This window comes from Ptychodera flava, chromosome 22, assembly GCF_041260155.1.
Source record: "Ptychodera flava strain L36383 chromosome 22, AS_Pfla_20210202, whole genome shotgun sequence".
In the NCBI taxonomy this organism is placed as follows: Eukaryota; Metazoa; Hemichordata; class Enteropneusta; family Ptychoderidae; genus Ptychodera; species Ptychodera flava.
The window spans coordinates 1,614,116-1,635,181 of record NC_091949.1 but is presented as its reverse complement, the minus strand read 5'-3'; the positions used below and the strand labels follow the sequence as shown (position 1 = coordinate 1,635,181).

The window sequence follows — 21,066 nt, the reverse complement described above, 5'->3', positions numbered from 1 at the left end:
CGTCAAGGACAGTGTGCTCACATTCGGTTTGAATTGGTAAATTCAAGAAATATTTAAACCAGAAAAACGAGAATGACAAAAGCAAATAAGGTCTGCAACTTAGGTACTGGAGGTCATCTTTAGGAACATGCATATCAACTTCTATAGCAATGGGACAAGCAGATCCTATAAGCAAATGTCAACAAAAAATTAGCCTGAGAAGCTTGACAAAAAGAAAAGGTAGGAGAGTGGGGAAAAAATAAAGAGTGGGAAATAATGTACAAGGGATCTGGTAAAAAGTAATGCTACCTCATCAATCTTCTATCCCCTACCCCCTCCTGAATATCAAATGTTCCACCCCTTACATAAGACCAGCTGGCAGGAAATGTATTTACAACCTTGGGGATGTTTTAATTAATGCTATGAGTGCTATCATTCTAATGTAAACAGCACTTAAGTTAGTTACAGATAGTGAAATGCCTTCCACTGTGGGGGGGATTGCGACATCTGGAATTATCCTGGATCCAAATTTCTCATCAGTTCTTGTGTGTCTTACATGAAAAAGTTGCAAAAATTGGTTCGCAATGAAAAAATTTACCTCAGCTTTGTTTTCTGGATCAAATTTTACTACAAATTGATATTAAATATGACAAAATTATGTTCACAGCCTTCAAAACTCTCTCACAACATATCCTGGGTTGGTGTAGGTCATTTAAGGTCACAAAAGAAAATTACCTAAAATATAAAAATTTGGGGGTTTCCCAACACTTTGAGCAGAAAATTTATCTAATAACATCCCTCTGGACTTTTGTACCAAATTACAAAGCTATCAGACAAGTAATTTTGAGAACAAGTTTTCTTCACAACAAATGACAAATTGTCTTAAAAATACAAATTTGTATATTTCAGGACAATTTCCACATATCTAACTATTGTCATCTCTGGACATCTGTACACCAAATATAAAAGCTGTCTGTCCAGGGGCTTTAAAAAGAATATATCTTTTAAGATTTTTTGACCAAAAATGACAAAAATTGCCCTAAAACAGTAATATTTCCAATATTGTCGTAATTTCAACAATTAGAAGGGTAACACCCTTGCAAACATCCAATCCAAATTTGAGAGCAATTGGGCTAGCGGTTTCAGAGAAAAAATTTTACTTAAAATGAGAAAAGTAACCAAAAAATTCAGCAAAAATACAAAATTCGAGATATCTTCACGATATTCATTAAACTGATTTAGATCAACCTAAAGAACCTGTATACCAAATATCAAAGCTATCAGATTAGTAATTTTTGAATAAAAAAATTTTTGACCAAAAATTTGGAAAATTGCCCCAAAATTACAAATATGAAAATTTCAATTCAATTTGTATACACTTGACTCAGGTCATCCTGAGGAACATGTATACCAACTTTCAAAGCAATCAGATGAGTGGTTTCCGAGAAAAACATTTTTTGACTAAAAACTGAAAAACTTACTCCAAAAATAGAAACATGCAAATTTCATCCAAAATTTTAAACACCTACTTTAGAATGCCTAAAGAAACTTGCACACCAAGTTTCAACCCAATCTGACCAACGGTTACAGAGTTTTAGCAATTTGCAGGGTTTTTCCTTTTTTCCCCTCATTTGCATATTTTTGGCACCGACAAGTTCATTTGAACAAATTCACATCTCCACCTCTAGATGCACCTGTACACCAAATACTAAGACAGTAGGTGCTGTGGTTTAGCTGTTTTTGACGTGGACGGACATACATACATACATACATACGTACATACATACATACATACAGACATGCAAATGGCATGCAAATGAACTGATTCAGCTTATACGATTACCTCACATTGGTATACCAAATGTGAGCTAAAAATGAGGGTACGGTAGTTGTCTTTTGGGCGCCTGTACGTCCGCCTTTCTTTCCTATAAATTATAGGGATCGAAGCTCAGACAGTATCCGCTGAGGGGACAAGTAAGCATCTAAACTTTGAAATACTAATGAATGGCTTGGCTTGCATGTACTGGATCATAAGGCCTTTGAATTTGATCACAGCCTTATCAATCAACAGCTGGCGAAATGTCACATAATTTGCAGGAAAAGAAAATTGAACGCCTGAGGTCAAGATGAGGTCAAACTTTGAACATACGATCATGCACAGTTGGGGTCACCGGCGGGCACATCGAGTTTATTATCATTGACATGAAAATACATATATATCAGTTCTTTGGCATTACTTTTGCGATCCCCGGTAATTGTGATCTGTCGTCGGTTGATCACTAGTCATTAACATCTGGCATGGTGTGAATTTTGATCAAAATATTCACTGCTATGAACGCCCGCATTTCATCACCCTTCGTCTCATTCCAGTACGGGTCACGTTGGCGCTGGGCTGACATGTTGCGACACTGAGTTGCGTAGCGGTTGATTTCATCGACAACTTGTTGATGGAAAGGCAGCGGAATTAATAGAAAAAAATAATCTAACAGCTGAGCTGAGCCGACATCTAAACTATGATAAGAACCAGATTCAGCAACCAGAAATTCAGAAGATCGAAATTTCCTACCATGGGGTGACCCTATGGAATCTCACACAAGTTATTGGGCGCTTCTAGTTGTAGTTCAGCATGTTGTACTTGCCATAGCGCTGCATTGATCTCACCTACATCAATGTCACTCATTGTTTCTACGTCTTGAAAGTGGAATCAACAGGAAAAACAATCAAATGGCTGAGCTCCGACGCCTAAACGATGATTAGGGCCAAATTCAGCTACCAGAAAAGTCAGAAGATCGAAAATTTATACCATGGGACGGCCATAGATCTCATGCAAGTTATCGGGCGCTACCGGTCACAGTTTGAAGTCCTCATACTCGAGTATTTGCTGTAGTGCTACATCGATCTCGCCAACGTCGATGTCACTCACTGTTTCTACATCTGGAAAATCTTCAAATTCCTCCTTTTCATCATTGTCAAGGAAAATGCTCATGATTGCAGCATTCACGCGACACCCACGATTTCTCAGCGAGGGTTAACGCTACAGCAGGACATAAACAAAAATTTTAAATTCAAACTTAGCGACGCGTCCGAGAAAACATTGATCGATTTTGTGCAAAAACTTCCAATGGCAACCTGTATATTTATGAGTGGGAAAATGTAGCCTACCATTCGCTTAGAAGCTCATCAGAAAATGATGACACGTTCATCACAGAAAACCGTTACGTTTCCCGCATTTTCAAATCGACCCAAAAGTCGGGAATGTTCGGGCGCTTTCCGGCGCTTTGGCCGCACCCCTATTGGGCATTTGAGGGCGCTCTGGACTGCAAAGTGTTAAGCGATTCATGGGGAGCGATAGATAATTATATATAATCCCCCCGTATTCCGAACGAGTGTGGCTGCGTCGCGGACGAGTGATTCCCCATGTAGCGGCCGTATCCCTCCGAGCCGTAGGCAAGGGGGTACGGCCGCTACACGGGGAATCACGAGTCCACGATGCAGACACACGAGTGAGGAATACGGGGGGGATTATATATTTATCACATACATAGACCCAGTTTTCCATGAATAAACCTTTCAGGAATGACAATTAATGGGAAATAAGGAGAGGGAGTATTTTACAAAAATTCATACGCTTGTGTTATGCGGTCATGGCTGGGTCACAGCTGACTTGACAGCGCTCAGCTGTACACGTCGAGGTTAACTTCGAGCACGCCGAGAACGGGTTATTTTTGTCAATATTTGATCATCGTTCAAAGAATTCAGTTTTGCAAAGTTTATATGAAATTTTCAAAATTACCAATTATTATGTTTTACAAAATTATCAATTGTATGTTTAATATTTTACGAATAAAATGAGCTTGTTTAAATATAATGAAGAACAGTGTTCGGCTCCGACTCAATCGGTAAGACTACGAGCAACGAGTCTTCTGAGCTCAGACGCGAGACGACGGAAGTTCAACAACACGGTACAATACAACGTGATGCACAATATGCATAGACAAAGCAATAGCTTGCACCTTTAAATGCACTGATAACCTCGTGAACTCGTCGCTCTTGAAAAATAAAATAGCGTTTCTTCTGATGAGTCTCAAGTCCGGAGTATCCTCATTGATGTCAGAAATGATGAACGCCCTTCGCTTCCTCGGCTCGACCCGGGGGCTCGACTCGTTGACTGCCGCGGCAGCATTGTTCGTGATGTTGAACTTGAAACCCGTCAATGTTGCTTCAGAAAACATTCTTACTGCTGCAGGGATGATTGGTATATGTCTTGGGTTATCGGCTATGTTTTTTTATGTTGTTTGATGGACATCGACAGGGGCTCTTTTGACGAGGTAGACAACACATAATGCCGGTAACATAGCGTATTAAAATGTCAGTGGTGTAGAAATCAAATGTTTCAATTGCAAATCAACGACGAAGAAACACAAATTCATAATAATTCTAGTATCGACGGTATTTTGTATTTAACACATGTATTTTAATACTCCATATTTCCTTATGCTTCATTACCCTCCCACGTTTGCATTTCAGGGATTTGAAAATAAGTTCTGAACAGCTGATTTTTTGTTTATGTTTTAAAAGTAGTCCGGGTCCCATATCCACCACATGTGGAATATGGATTCATCGTAGTCATATACCTATAGTGTGACGTCATACTATAGGAATAACTGGGTCTATGTATGTGATAAATCAATTTATAGATAGATATTAGATAGATAGATAGAAAGATGGATGGATAGATCGATAGATCGATAAATAGATAGCTCCATCAATAGATAGGTCGATCAATGTATCAATAGATAAATTGATCACTCAGTCGATAGATCGATCGATCTATCTTTCAATGTTTCATAAATGGTTGGTCGATCAATCAATCAATCGATCCTTCGATAGATCTATCTTTCGATGTTTCAAAAATGGTTGGTCGATCAATCAATCAATTGATAGCTATATCGATGGGTAGATCGATCGATAGAATGAAGGATCTATTAATTCGATATAAAGATAGATCAATTAATTGATAGATCGATCAATAGAATGATCAATTGATCGATAGATTGATTCAATAAATTGGTCAATAGATAGATAGATAGATAGATTTATATATCGATTTGTTATGTCTTGTATTCAATTTTCTTTTCTTCTATTTACTTTTTCCATTTATAGTAAATTGTTACAAATTTTGTGTTTTGACTGTTTTCATGGTAGTACGAACGACTAAACAGTTTTCATGGTAGTACAAACGACTAAGTTGATCTAAATGTTGTTAAACTACTGGAATAGGTTTGGGAAGTTGTTTCCAGTCTTGCTATAGTAGCTATACAGTTCAGCTCTAGTTGGATAAAATTCAAAGAGATAGTATAAGTACTGATGAAACAAAGGCAGGGGAATGAGCGGCTGTTGGTTTACACAGAGAACCCTAGTGAGAAAGAAAACTATTATGTGTATGTATCAGCTACAATTCAGACAAAAAGTATGGTTGTAATAGCAATATTAGAAACCCATTCCAGTAGTGTAGTAACATTTAGATCAAGTTAGTCGTTCGAGCTGCAACAAAAGTTGTACAGGTAAGTCTCAGGAATACTTTGCTTTGCATATTATTACTTTATTATTACCAAATTGAGTCGATAAGAATAGTGACTTGGTGTTGAACAAACACATGCATCCAATCCCACTGTATACAGCGCACAATATAATAGAAACACTAAAATTGCAACAAAAATAGTATAGAAACAAATTACAACCAATAAAAATACTGTGGAGTGATGCCCAAAAATATTGTATACTAAAACACCACACTAACAGTGTTGGTGCTAGGAATTTTTTCATTGCAGCCACAGTCTGATAGTGTGGCTAAAATGATCATTTTTTTTTTAGCCACAAGCAACTTTTATTAGCCACACCCAGCATATCAATTTCATGTACAAATCGCACAAAACCTATGTGACATAGTGTCATGTCATTATTATCATTCGTGAGCTGTCATTACTATTCATGAGGGCCTGTATATTTGTCTTGGCCCACGTGAACTCAAGTCAGTTTCCAGCTTAGCATCACTCTATGTACATAGCCTAGTGTATAGTGAAATAAAGTAGCATCTTAGATTTAATATCATACTTGCTGCCTTCCAGTCGTCTTTACATCCCTTCAACATTGGGATACCAGCCTTGCCAGCCCCGACACGCTACCACGTAACCGACAATACCATCATAACCTCGGTTATATCACATTGGTACCAGCTTAGTGGGATTCTAACTCACATTCTCAAGACGGACTTGGAGGAAATCTGGTAGTAACAAAGCTTAACCTGTACTTTAAGATACTTATAAGCCGTGTGTGAGAGACGCTTGGAACTTTAAAAAACAAGTCATTGACAATGACATAGTGCCCACTTGTAATAGGAGTATTAGTCTTGATGGGGCAGGGAAATGTGGTCATTAAGAAGTATCACTGGCTCATGTTAATATGTAAATTGTTTGCTCTAAAAGTGTACCATAACTACTTGGAATGGCCCAACAGCAGAATAATATCAACAAGTGATACGGTTACCATCACTCCTTAGCAACCAACTTTTATGAGTCACAATGAGGAGCAAGCAAGGTCGATTTCTGTCAGCTTTATCACGAATTTCAGAACGTCCATATAAAAACAGCTATTACCTAAGTATGCATGTATGATAAAGGGGTTATCACACGAAATTTGGCGATGCCACGTCGTATTCTCGTGATGTGTCTGTATTTTAACAAGTTGTGCAGCAACTCGTCAAAATACAGACACATCACTCGAATAAAACGCGGTATCGCCCAAACTTTGTATAATACCCCTAATTATTCCATGGTTATCATAGATTTCTTGCAAATGGCAATATGGCTGCCAAACAATGTTGCAGATCGAAATGCCTTTTACTCATACTAGTACAGGTGATGATATGAGTGAAATTTCAATTCAGATGGTCCATTGTTCTGGAGAGATTTTTATTGATTAAATTGGATTTTTTTTTTTTGAAATTTGAATTGGTGGCCAAGGTCTTTTGACCGCTAGTGATTTTCTTTGCTAATTTTAAAGAGCAGTGGACATATTTGCTACACATAACCAGATACGAACTGAAAATGCTCACGTATTTAATTATATGTTGCAGTCATGTGTAAATTTGAACCTTTGCCACATGTTTGCAACTTCATTGAAAGTGTTATGATCAACAGAATGAATAATATTCACCACAGATTAATTTTAAATCCAAGTATATATCCCCAATCAGGATAGTTCATTAAAATGTGCAAATTAGGAATTGACTGAAATGTTCTCATTAAATATGCAAATTATGAATTGGCTGAAATAAAAATGTTAAATGACTTTCAATAATGTCGTATCATAGTATCTTTAATGTACAAAGCAGTTCGTCAACTTTGGTCTAGTCAAGACAGATAAATATCCTTAATTAGGAAAATTCATTAAATTTGCAAATATGGAATCGGCTAAAGTAAAAATGCTTAATGACTTTTAATGCTGTATCATAGTATCTTTAATGTACATAGCAAGTTTTGTCAAATTTGGTCTAGTCAATACAGATAAATATCCCTAATTAGGAAAGTTCATTATATATGCAAATTAGGAATTGGCTGAAGTAAATGATGACTTTTAATAATTTTGTTTTATAGTATCTTCAATATATGTTGCAAGTTTCATCAACTTCGGTCGAATCAATTCAGATATATATCCCTAATTAGTGAAGTTCATTAAATATGTAAATAAGGAATTGGCTGAAGTAAAACTGCTTAATGATTTTCAATAATGTTATATCATAGTATCTCCAATGTACATAGCAAGTTTCATCAACTTTGGTAAAGTCCATTCAAATTTATATATCTAATTAGGAAAGTTTATTAAATACGCAAATAAGTATTTTGCTGAAGTAAAACTGCGTAATGACTTTCAACAATGTTATATCATAGTATCTTTAATGTACATAGCAAGTTTCATCAATTTTGGTCAAGTCAATTCAAATAAATATCCCTAATTCCAAAAGTTCATTTAATATGCAAATTAAGAGTTTGATGAAGTAAGAATGCTTAATGACTTTCAATTATGTTAAATCATAGTATCTTCAATATCAGGGCTCCCGCTAAGTCACCAAAATGATTAGCCAACTCATTAGCCAAATCAAAAATCTTTTAGCCATTTTGAGTAACTTTTAGCCAGCTTATGATCTCAAGTGTGGCAACAGCTTTCTCGTCATTCAGGGGTCCCTAATTTTACAAATCAAGATGTTTTGTATGATGTTCATGATGGTTTTTACATTAACGCAATATGTGTTTAGTTTTTGCATTTATAATCAGTGTTTTTATGACATTTCAGGGATAGAAATCGTTTCTCATTTTTGGTGGTAAACTTTAAACACCAGAAATAAAATTAGGTAGCAATTGAATTCTAAAAATCTGGTAGCAATGTTAAGTGTATATTACAAGAGGTACAGATTGAATATTTCTGCCACATTCAGTTAGTATTCACAGTATGATAGCTTGTCATAAGTTACAGGCTTCTCACGTGGCAAATTTATGCAGTCTTCCATAACCTAAATGTTTGAGCCACACAAGTAAAACAATTTTCCATGCAGAAGACAGCATTTATAGCACAATGGCAGTGTAGATACGATTATTGTGGTATTTAAGGGCCCGGTTTTACTTGTATATCATAGTTGTGATCAAGCAGGCTGAAATAGCATCTTGAGTATAAGTACTTTTCTTGAGACAAAAAGGGCTGGGCCAAACACAACTCTTGTAAAACAAGACACAACGATATATGTTCATTTAATAAATTACTCACTGTTTGAGGGCATTCATTGTTTTAATGATTATGATAATGTTTTAGCCCAGATGTATTTTCATTTGATATTTTGATATCATCAAGAAATGTCTGGTGATGTTCACTTCTAGATTATTAAACTGGTGGAATCTACAAAAATATTACAATCATTCAGAATCACATAATTCTTGTATAAGTTATAGCAGTTTGAAAGTAGGCCGGATAAGCTGAATGCCAAAGGCAGCAAAATTACCTTTCACCTATTGGACCACCCCAGGTGGTTTCTTGTGAACCATAATTGTGTAATTAGGGGGTCTTCATGCATAACATCACATGATGAGATGACCTAGACTTGACCTTTCAGAAAACCTCAGTTTTTCTCCTTTTCTTTTGTATTATGGCTCCGTTTGTGAAAGTTTCCTTTGAAATTATGGTTTTTACTATCAAACTGAGTAGTTGCAGGCCAAATTTTGATACAGCAAAGTAGGTAAAACTTTTGATAGACTCAAGGACGACCCCAGGACTCACAGAGGCAAAGCAGGCCTCAGTGTATTCATGGACATTAGTTCATAATGTATTGTAGTATCGAACAGCAACAGTGTTTGTTTTACGTACCAGGGAATTTGGAACTTTGTAGAAAGGAGATTAAACTGTTTCAATACATTGCAACTTTGTAGGAAGGAGGGTAAACTGTTTCAACATCTTACAACATTTTATTGTTAGGTGTAGTTTTCTGTTGAGGAGGTCTAAGAATTCAATAGCCACTACATTAGCCAAACAGGAATTTTTGTAGCCATTTTTAACTTCTTTCGCATTTGGCGAATTGGCGAATAGGTAGCGGGAGCCCTGAATATACATACCAAGTTTTGTCCATTTTGATCAAGTCAAATCAGATATATATCCCTAATTATGAAAGTTCATTAAATATGCAAATTATCCATTATCTTTTATGTCACCCCTTAATATCTTTCACAGCTGATATATCTTGGTGTGATCAACATTTGTAGCAAATCCCATCAAATTGTGTGCAATCGTTGTCAATATATATCCGTTTTTTCTAAAATCATTAATTATGCAAATGAGCAAAAAGTAAGCAAGCCACACCCACCAAAAACTAATCAGTTCTTGCCATTTGCAAACTGAATCTATACACCAGATTTGATTTTGATCTGATGAGCCATTTTTGAGATATTGAGCACACAGACAGACAGACACACAGACAGACAGACAGACAGACACACAGACAGACAGACATCGCTGCGACATATGCTCACGTGTGTCAACACTTGAGCAAAAAATTTCAAGACCAGACCTCTAGGTAATTAAGAGAAGCCATTTTTCAGTTTTGTACTCGGGCCCCTAATAACAGAGTGGTACCAGAAACAAGTTTCCATTAACTGAATAATGCTCATACTTGTGAATATGTATTTCAAATTCATCCATCAATGTATGAATTAATTATTTATATTGTGAATAAAAATCAAGCAATTGTTTTTAATCCAGTAAATACTTTATCAGATTTGGACTCACAACATATGGTTCATTGTCACATAGCTAAGACACTGCAGTTCAAAACCTCTCAGCTAAATCTCCACCCTTAAAATTAGTCTAAAAGATTATTCAATAACTGAGCTAAATTGTCACAATTTTTCTGACTGCAACCCCTCCACACGCTGAAGCACTTAGTCATATATTCTCATAATTGTTCATTGCATACAAACTTTTAATGTGCCAAGCAAGGAGTTTCAGCTTGTATGGACTCAGCATTTTACTGACAAATACAGACAACTCATTCTTGAATGATTGTAATGACATAAAAGCAACAGAAATGATTCACCACACTGCTGAGTCACCCTATATATACAGTAAATGTGAGTTGGAAGTGGGTGTGATTAAATGAATCATGAAGAAAACTCACCATTCCACCTTGAGTGTTTGAAAAACCAATACTCTCCTCCTCCCAGATTTGCAAATATCATTACAACAATACTAATTCTGTTGGTAAAAACAAATAGCATTCAGTTGTAGAGTATATGCAAACTGTTCTACAGTAGGTAATGAGAATCAGAACCAACGTTCACTTGAAAATTCTTAAAGGCAATATGACATTAAACTAGTCCAATAATCATTTCCATTCAAGGTAATACATTACCAGGTCCATGGGACATTTGTGATTAACAAATTTAAGTAGGACCATCCTGAACCACTAATAGTTAGTGGTGGTACCAGTGTCCGGAATGGGTAAGCGTACCCTGCTAGCATGCTACACCATCAGGATTGGTCCCAAAATTGTCTAAATATTGTATGAAATACAGGATATGAATCACTGTAATAAGTCAAAGCCGGGAATACTGTCGTTAATCATTTGAGTGACCGAGGTGTCATATTTGGCCACAATGTCTTCATATCGACCATAGAACTTTTTGAAAGTCCTAACGAGTCTTTTTGTTGTGTATCCTTGTCTCTGTAATTTTGATGCCAATGAGCTGTGTCTCAGTTGAAATCAGCGTAGGAATCACAAGCCCTACTATATCTGAGAAGTTGAGACACGTACACACCATAAGCAGGTGCAGATGGAATATTACTTGACAAGTAGGGATAATTTATGATTTCAAAATCGAAATCATCCCTTTTGTCATACAGCTTAGTGTGTAGCCAATTAGTGCCCACTTGTAGGAACAGATCAAGACATGAAGCAGAGTTCCTACCCTCTGTTGTTTCTTTGATTTCCAACTCATCAGGGTAAATATGATGTAAGTAATTTGATATGTCTGGATTGTCTAGACTAATCAGATCATCAATATATCTGTTGAAACACCTTGCAAGGTTTTTAGACCCTGCTTTGTAGAGAGATTGTAGGAATTCTGCTTCATATGAATACAGAAATAAGTCTGCAAGAAGGGGTGCACAATTTGTACCAATTGGTATGAATGACGGACAGATGGACGGACGGAGGGATGGACGGACGGACGGATGGGACCCAATCTATAAGTCCCCGCCCGACTGCGTCCGCAGGGACTAACAATCTGGAAATAGTAATGATGCACTTCCTCGCTGACCTGAGTGCATGTGAAATGCAAAACCTGGTGTCTGTAAATGAAATGTATACCAAGCAAAAATTTCAATGGTCTGGTGAAACATCCATGGTGAAAACTGCCAGAAATACCCTTGATGGTATACAGAACAGTTATGTTCATTTCTTTTATCATTTAGCGCACAATTATTAAATAGAGCACAGGAAAAATGCAATTTCTGTGTTTCCCATGGCTTCTGAAAATTCTTAGTAAATTTATGAATTGGGTCTCAAAAGGTTTAGTAAATTTCAAAATTTGTTAGTAAACTGGGAATTTGCAAAGTGTTACATTGCAACACCTATTTATTATAGACTGCACTGAATGATGATACAAACACAAATTAATGCTTCATTTAATAACACCTTTATTGTCATCCTCTGATCCAAACTTGTGTTCCAACAGAAGTGCGATTCAAAGTCGTAGAGAATGTTGCCTGGAGCGTTCACAAGTTTGTAAAGGTTGATAAATATCTCCATTATCAATGCACTGAGGCTAGTTTTTCCCCCAATAATGTACCATGCAAGCTTTGATTAAGTACATGAGCAGCAAAGTATGAAGTTTCTTGGTTTTGAATGCCCCTCATACACTAGAATTATACTGTGACCACCCAGCATGCCATTTAATACAGGTTCAGCATTTCAAATGCATTGGCTTTAGACACTACACTTTGCAGATCTGTTCAGTTCAATTCAGTTTAGTTCAAAACAGGATAGAGATATCTTTCAGGTGATATGAGAAGTATTCCCAAAATCACAAAATACAAAAACTCATGGACTCCAAGTTCAGGCAATGATCAAAAAGTTTTTTTAATTTTGATATTCAGCAATACAGGAGACTATATGTAGGCAGAACACATGTTATTACTCACCCTCTAAATGTGTCAAGAGATTTCAATCTGGCACTTTTGGGTTTCTCTGGTTTCTTGACACTCTCCAATGCAACACTGTTGGATGGTGCAATATTATTGGGAGAACCAAGGTCCTTAAACAACAGAATGAATGTGCCGAGTTAAATTTCATGCAATATTCTCTTGATATTTTGTTACAAATATTCTTAACTTTTGTGATCAAACTTGCATGGACTTAAGTATAAATTTTTTCAAAGAGACATTACTCTTGAGAATGTCTATATACTTCAGAGTATATCATATGAAAAGTATCCGTTTTATTGTCTATAGTATTCTGGGGATCAATAATAGTTTTATATCATAAATAAAATCATCATTTCAGCTTTTTCTATATTCTTTCAGCAACATGTATTTCAAAAACTCTGACATTAATTCCACATGATACTTAATTCACATTTGTTGCCGGTATGGATGGTAAGAATACATGACCGAATCCCCTGCATTTGTGTATTATTAATATATTTTGATTTTGAATAATATTCATAATGGAGCAGAGAAAAAAATCACATTTTTATTTTATTTTTATTTTATTTAGTCCATCATCCAACGGGCGCTAGCCCATTTACAGGATTAGGTACCCATAACCCACTACCCCAATGGAGCACTTAGGAGTAAAGTGCCTTGCTCAAGGGCACAACACCGAGCTAGAGTCTCGAATTCATCGTCCTCCGACAGTGAATCCGCTACTCTGGATCTACCGGGACTTGAGTGTGAAGATAAAACTGAAAGTCTGTTATTACATCAGACTGTTTACTTACTGAATTGACAAGTCTGTCAGTCTCCAAGCAATAAAATATTTTCTTGAGTAATTTTTTCCTGTAATTGACATAGAATTTGTTAGACAAGTACTAATACTTCAAATCAGCCATCCTGCATATTTCTAACATTCATCAGAACCACATTTCTGTTCCACAACTCATAAAACAGTCCAAAATGCAGGATTTGTGTGCCTTCCAAATATACATATGAGTCATTCCACAGTAAAATGCAACCACTTTGTGACAATAAGGTCAAAAATTAAATTTATTAATCTGGATCTAAAGTTGAGTGGGTGGACAGTACTACAGGTGTGTCATCTAAAAATATTTTTTTTAAGATAAATAATTTCCTTGTTTAAGGAGGAGGGCAAATTGTTGCTACAACAGTAATGCGTGTAACATGGACAGACATGACATTGTATTGTATTTGATCACATGTATGCCATTATGATCCCTGTGCCAAGTTTGAAAGAAACCCATTAGTCTACAAGAACTAGAAACTCACTTCAGAAGATATTTCAATCTTAAATATTATCAGAAGAGGAGGATATCTGATGCAATGTTATGGCAACTGGCAACGTATGTAACATGGACAGACACTGGATTGGCTTTATACACAAATTGTGTGTGTTCCAATCTGAATAAATGAACTTGATTGATTTATATATGTATATGTCATGACGAAGTTAAATACCTTAGAATTATGAAGTGAATTGTTATAAATTGGCTCTGTGGATAACCATGTAGACAACAGAGGGAAGACCCCTGTATTGTCTATGGGATAACATATGTAACATTGGACAGACATCATCAGTTCCGTCCAATTTGTTCATAATCAATATGGGCATCTGAGGTGCATCAATAGTTGTAAAGAAAGCTTTCAGTAAATTTCTGATACAGATAGAATTGTCACACTAACAAACAAATTAACATTATTCTATCAAGTATTTAATTAAACTACAATTACTTCCACGCGTGTAACACCGGTAAAGCGTGTAACAAAGAGGACAGACATCCTGCCATTCAGGTGCTCTCAGTAATGGTGGCCATTGGTTTATACGGTATTCAATTGTGCCTTAAAAACTATCTACTGTTGATTGACCAATCAGAGTGCTCAATTCAGGGTGTTTTATCTACTCGTAAAGCCTTGGTCACCAAATTCCAGAAACGAATGACAGCGCCATAGTAAAGTACTGTCCAATCAAAAGTGAACATGTCATATTCTGTAGACATCTGGTACGTTTTAATATTCAAATTTGGTAACAAAGCGGAAACCAGCTGCAACACAAAATCTGCTGTGGTACAAACATAAACTAATGTGCCCTAGGGCATTTCAACTAATGTGCCCTAGGGCATTTATAGGATGCTCCATTACATTGGAAGGCTATTTCACAAATAAAAGTTTTAATTCATATCTTAAACATGTTACATTGACAAAGGGGACGGTTGACGTAAACACATTGAAAACGAAAATATATCAGTTAGGGGCGATAGTTTTTAAGTCGGATAAAACCCTCGTACTCGGGCTCTTCTGGTATATAAAGTCCAACCCTACGATAAAATGTCTCGGCCTGCGGCCTCGACATTTTATCGTTGGATTGGACTTTATATACCAGAAGAGCCCTCGTACTCGGGCTTTATCTTATACCGGTACATAAAACATGAAATTTAGGGCACCCTCTAATGACAACATTTCAGCAATGTATACCAAAAGAATTTTTTTTTTAAATCTTGATTTCAGAAATGAGGTTACGCGGGTAACATGTGGAAACATGTAACACGCCTCCCAGAAATATTTTTAACTGCAAGAGAACCCAAGCTTCAATAAAGACAGAATAAAGAATGTTACATAGTGGAAGATTTCATTGTTAGTCAAATGTGTGAGTGGTTTGTTGCAGCTTACAGCCTTCACTATATTTATTGTTCTCATATTATCAATTCGCATAGAGTTGGACAGACATAGTTACACGCGTTGCCAATATTTTTTGGCATAATATTTGGCCCTTTCCCTAGTGTTTTTTTTTCCAAGAATAAATTTAGTTTGTAATTGCTTATAATACATTACTACTTTGCATTTGAAATCAATTCAAATAGTATCAATATATATCATCTATTGGAACCTTTATACTAAATTTCAAAGCTATCATATGAATAGTTTTGGAAATAAACATTTTCTCACCAAAAATGGCAAAAATTGCCCCAAAAATACAAAATTACATATCAAATTTAGTTAATCTGTAGGAACCTGAATACCAAATTTCAAAGCTGTTAGACCAGTACTTTTTGAGAAACATATTTTTTGAGCAAAAATGGCAAAAATTGCCCAAAAAATACAAAATTGCAGATTTCATCATAATTTCAATAAATATCATTTAGAAACCAGTATACCAAATTTCAAAGCTATCAGAAGAGTAGTTTTGGAAACACACATTTTTTGACCAAAAATGGCAGAAATTGCCCCCAAAATACAAAATTTACAGATTTCATCAGAAATTCAATATATATTACTTAGCTCATCTGTAGAAACCTGTATACCAAATTTCAAAGCTATCAGAAGAGTAGTTTTGGAAATACACATTTTTTGACCAACAAGTCATCGTTGATGACACAGTCCCCACTTGTTAATTGGTACTTTGATTACAGGTCCTCAAAGAGGATAGAGTCCTCTTCATTAGGTCTGTGATAAAAATACTTTTGAATGAATTCGCTTGATACATGTCTGAGTTATGGTTCAGGACATGAAAAAAATCGTAACAAAATGGTCGCAAGCGGCCATATTGGATCGCATCACAAAACAAATTGATGTGCATAGCTATGACATTGGTCGATGTCCTTGTACCAACTTTGAATAAAATTGGTCAAAACATGCGGATATGCCTGAGAAATGGCTCTGTACATGAAAAAATCGTAATAAAATGGCCGCCTGGCGGCCATATTGGATCGTATCACAAAACAGATTGACGTGCATATGTATGACATAGGTCAATGTCCTTGTACCAACTTTGAATAAAATCGGTTGAGATATGCCTGAGTTATGGCTCTGTACATGAAAAATCGTAATAAAATGGCCGCACAGCGGCCATATTGGATCGTATCACAAAACAAATTGCCGTGCACAGCTATGACATTTGTCAATAAGCTTGTACCAACTTTGAATAAAATCGGTTGAAACGTGCCTGAGTTATGGCTCTGTACATGAAAAAATTGTAATAAAATGGCCACCTGGCGGCCATATTGAATCGTATCACAAAACAAATTGATGTGCATATCTATGACATTGGTCAATACCCTTGTACCAACTCTGAATAAAATCGGTCAAAACATGCCTGAGTAATGGCTCTGTACATGAAAAAAATCGTAATAAAATGGCCGCCTGGCGGCCATATTGGATCGTATCACAAAACAAATTGATGTGCATATCTATGACATTGGTCAATGTCCTTGTACCAACTCTGAATAAAATCCGTCGAAACATGCCTGAGTAATGGCTCTGTACATGAAAAAATCGTAATAAAATGGCCGCCTGGCGGCCATATTGGATCGTATCACAAAACAAATTGACGTGCATCTGTATGACATTGGTCAATGTCCTTGTACCAACTTTGAATAAAATCGGTTGGAACATGCCTGAGTTATGGCTCTGTACATGAAAAAATTGTAATAAAATGGCCGCCTGGCGGCCATATTGGATCGTATCATAAAACAAATTGACGTGCATCTGTATGGCATATGAAGAAATCCTTCTATCAAGTTTGAATGAAATCGCTCCAGGCATCTCAGAGATATCTGCGTGAACGGACGGACGGACGGACGCACGCACGCACGCACGCACGCACGGACATGACCAAACCTATAAGTCCCCCCGGACGGTGTCCGTGGGGACTAAAAATGGCAAACATAGGCCAAAGTCCCTGAAGCTACTATAGACATGGATACAACATTAAGTATTTCCTGACTGTATGAAATTATCTCACTAAGGTCATCCTAGGGACCTGTAAACCAAATATTAAAGCTGTCTGACCAGCGGTTTTGAAAAAACAAGCGACTCAACAGTTGACAGAGCTCTGCTGTGTTATGTAGAGAATAACTTTTTGTGACACCTGTATTGATGAAGAAGGTGGATATCTTTGATAGCTCATTTCAGGATGGAAAAAAAAATTCCGTAAACATACAGATTTGCATATTTCATCACAATTTTAACAAATCTAAGTTGGGTTATCCCTAGGGACCTGTATATCAAATAACAAAGCTGTCTGACTAGTGGTTATGAAGAAGAAGATTTTTTACCAAAAATGCCTTTTTTGGCATTAATTTGCCTATTTTCAACAATATCAAAAAATTAAAAAAAACAGTTTCTCAAAATCATATTTTTCATCTACACAACAAATATCAAATCAGTAAGTATGTACTGCGGTTCTCAAGATATTTGAGTGGACGGACGCCTCACAAACGGACATACATACATACATACATACATACATACATACATACATACATACATACATACATACATACATACAGACTGACGCCGGACGCCGGATGGATACCCATCCCAATAGCTTCTATAGACTATAGTCTTTTGTGAACACACCACCACTAAGTTGAGGAAAGACAGGAGGGTTTATTGCAAAAGGAGAATGTAAACGCCAACAAAGTAAAGAACAAGTCATTGACAATGACATAGTCCCCACTTGTAATAGGAGTATTAGTCTTGAGGGCGCAGGGAAATGAGGTCATTAAGAAGTATCACTAAAGTGTATATGTTCAGATCTATGGACACATAGGTCTATGTCATTGTTCCCAATTTGAAACAAGAGGCATGTCTAAGTTATGGTTCTAAATCGGGAAAAAAGATCAAACCTCTAGCTGTATTGGCCAGCCAAGAAATACATATGTGCATAATAAATGAGGTACAAGATGTGACATCTTAAGGTCTATTATCCTATCAAAATTGAAGCGTAAAGAACTTGCGGTTACTGAGTTATGCATATATATGCATATTCAAGGTCATAGGTCATCAAGGTCACGTGACATTTTGAAAAAAAACATTGTATTGCTAATTAATCCATATATGCAAAAATTCAGACCTCAAGCTCTATTGGCTTGCCCACAATTATATATGGCATAATTAACGAGGTAAAGCATGTGTTGTCATAAGGTCTCCCATCCTACTAAATATAAAGGACATAGCACTTGTGGTTACTTATTTATTGACAAATCATGTATTTAGGTAAAAGGTTATCGAGGTCACATGACATTTTGTCAAAAAATTTCTATCCTATAGTCTATCCCTATATACTAAAAGGCATACATTTACCTCTATTGGCTTGCTCAAAATTAGATATGCACATAATTAATGAGGTACAATATGTGGCGTCATAAGGTGTCCTCATAAGTGCCCATATGCCATATATGAAGGGTGTAGCACTTGTGGTTACTGAGTTATGGACAAATATGTATATTTGAGGTCAAAGGTCACCAAGGTCACGTGACATTTTGTCAAAAAAATTGTATTGCTAAGTTATCCCTATATACCAAAAATCAGACCTCTAACTCTATTCGCTCACTCAAAATTAGATATGTGCATAATTAATGAGGTACAATATGTGGCGTCATAAGGTGTCCCATCATACCAAATATGAAGGGTGTAGCACTTGTGGTTACTGAGTTTTGGACAAATATGTATATTTGAGGTCAAAGGTCATTGAGGTCACATTAAATTTTTTCAAAATAATGGTATTGCTAAGTTTTCCCTATATACCAAAAATCAGACCTCTGGCTCTATTGGCTCGCTGAAACTTAGATTGCGCATAATTAATGAGGTACAATATGTGGCGTCATAAGGTGTCCCATCATACCAAATATGAAGAGTTGTAGCACTTGTGGTCACTGAGTTATGCACAAATATGTATATTTGAGGTCAAAGGTCATTGAGATCACTTGACATTTTGTCAAAAAAATTGTATTGCTAAGTTATCCCTACATACCAAAAATCAGACCTCTGGCTCTATTGGCTCGCTCAAAATTAGATATGCACATAATTAATGAGGTACAATATGTGGTGTCATAAGGTGTCCCATCATACCAAATATGAAGGGTGTAGCATTAGTGATTACTGAGTTATGGACAAATGTGTATATTTGAGGTTAAAGGTCACCAAGGTCACATGACATTTTGTCAAAAAAATTGTATTGCTAAGTTATTCCTATATACCAAAAATCAGACCTCCAGCTCTATTGGCTCGCTCAAAATTAGATATGCACATAATTAATGAGGTACAATATGTGGCGTCATAGGGTGTCCCATCATACCATATATGAAAGATTTACCACTTGTGGTTACTGAGTTATGGACAAATATGTATATTTGAGGTCAAAGGTCACCGAGGACACATGACATTTTTTCAAAGTGTTGAGATATCTGCGTGAACGGATGGACTCACGTGGATGGACTCACGGACTGACATGACCCAATCTATGAGCCCCCTGGACTTTATCTGTGGGGACTAAAAACTGTGTCACTGCATCCTTTTTGCAATATGAATACGATGAGAAACTATATTTTTCTTGGCCTTATACATGGGAGTCTATGTACTGCCTTATACATGGGAGTCTATGGACTGCCTTATACATGGGAGTCTATGGACTTCCTTATACATGGGAGTCTATGGACTGCCTTATACATGGGAGTCTATGGACTGCCTTATACATGGGAGTCTATGGTCTGCCTTATACATGGGAGTCTATGGTCTGCCTTATACATGGGAGTCTATGGATTGCCTTATACATGGGAGTCTATGGACTGCCTTATACGGGAGTCTATGGATTGCCTTATACATGGGAGTCTATGGATTGCCTTATACATGGGAGTCTATGGTCTGCCTTATACATGGGAGTCTATGGTCTGCCTTATACATGGGAGTCTATGGTCTGCCTTATACATGGGAGTCTATGGAGGTGAAAACTAAAAAGTCCTCTACCACGGCCAAATTTGATCGCATTGTGAAACAAAGTGACGTGCATCTGTATAAGGTATGGTACTATCCTTGTACCAAGTTTGAACGAAATCGCTCCAGGCGTCTCTGAGATATCTGCGTGAACGGACGGACGCACGGACGGACAGACGCACGCACGCACGACGCACGCACGGACATGACCAAACCTATAACTCCCCCCGGACGGTGTCCGTGGGGACTAATAAAGCACAAGATGAAACGGCAAGCCGGATGGATACCCATCCCAATAGCTTCTATAGACTATAGTCTATAGTAGCTAAAAATTGCCCCAAAATACAAAATTGCAGATTTCATCATAATTTCAACAAATATCATTTAGTTCATCTGTAGGAACCTCTATACCAAATTTCAAAGCTATCAGATGAGTAGTTTTGAAAATACACATTTTTTGACCAAAAATGGCTAAAATTGCCCCAAAATACAAAACACTAGATTTCATCAGAAATTAAATATATTTACTCAGTTCATCTATAGAAACCTGTATACCAAATTTCAAAACTATCAGACCAGTACTTTTTGAGAAATACATTTTTT

The 21,066-nt window shown here is 36.5% G+C and overlaps 1 protein-coding gene across 5 annotated transcripts in view; it reads right to left on the bottom strand.

The window, feature by feature from the left end:
* LOC139122446 (heparan-alpha-glucosaminide N-acetyltransferase-like) overlaps window positions 1-21,066 on the bottom strand; it is a 381,449-nt gene that overhangs the window by 280,618 nt on the left and 79,765 nt on the right. For all 5 annotated transcript variants that reach the window (XR_011549472.1, XM_070687822.1, XM_070687823.1 and 2 more), the window contains 3 exons: window positions 13,518-13,575; window positions 12,721-12,833; window positions 10,697-10,773 (listed from right to left, as the gene is read on the bottom strand). Coding sequence is in view for 4 of the 5 variants with exons in the window: in XM_070687822.1 (XP_070543923.1) it covers window positions 10,697-10,773; window positions 12,721-12,833; window positions 13,518-13,575 (248 nt within the window). In the remaining variant the exon portion in view is untranslated. The remainder of the gene's footprint in view (window positions 1-10,696; window positions 10,774-12,720; window positions 12,834-13,517; window positions 13,576-21,066) is intronic.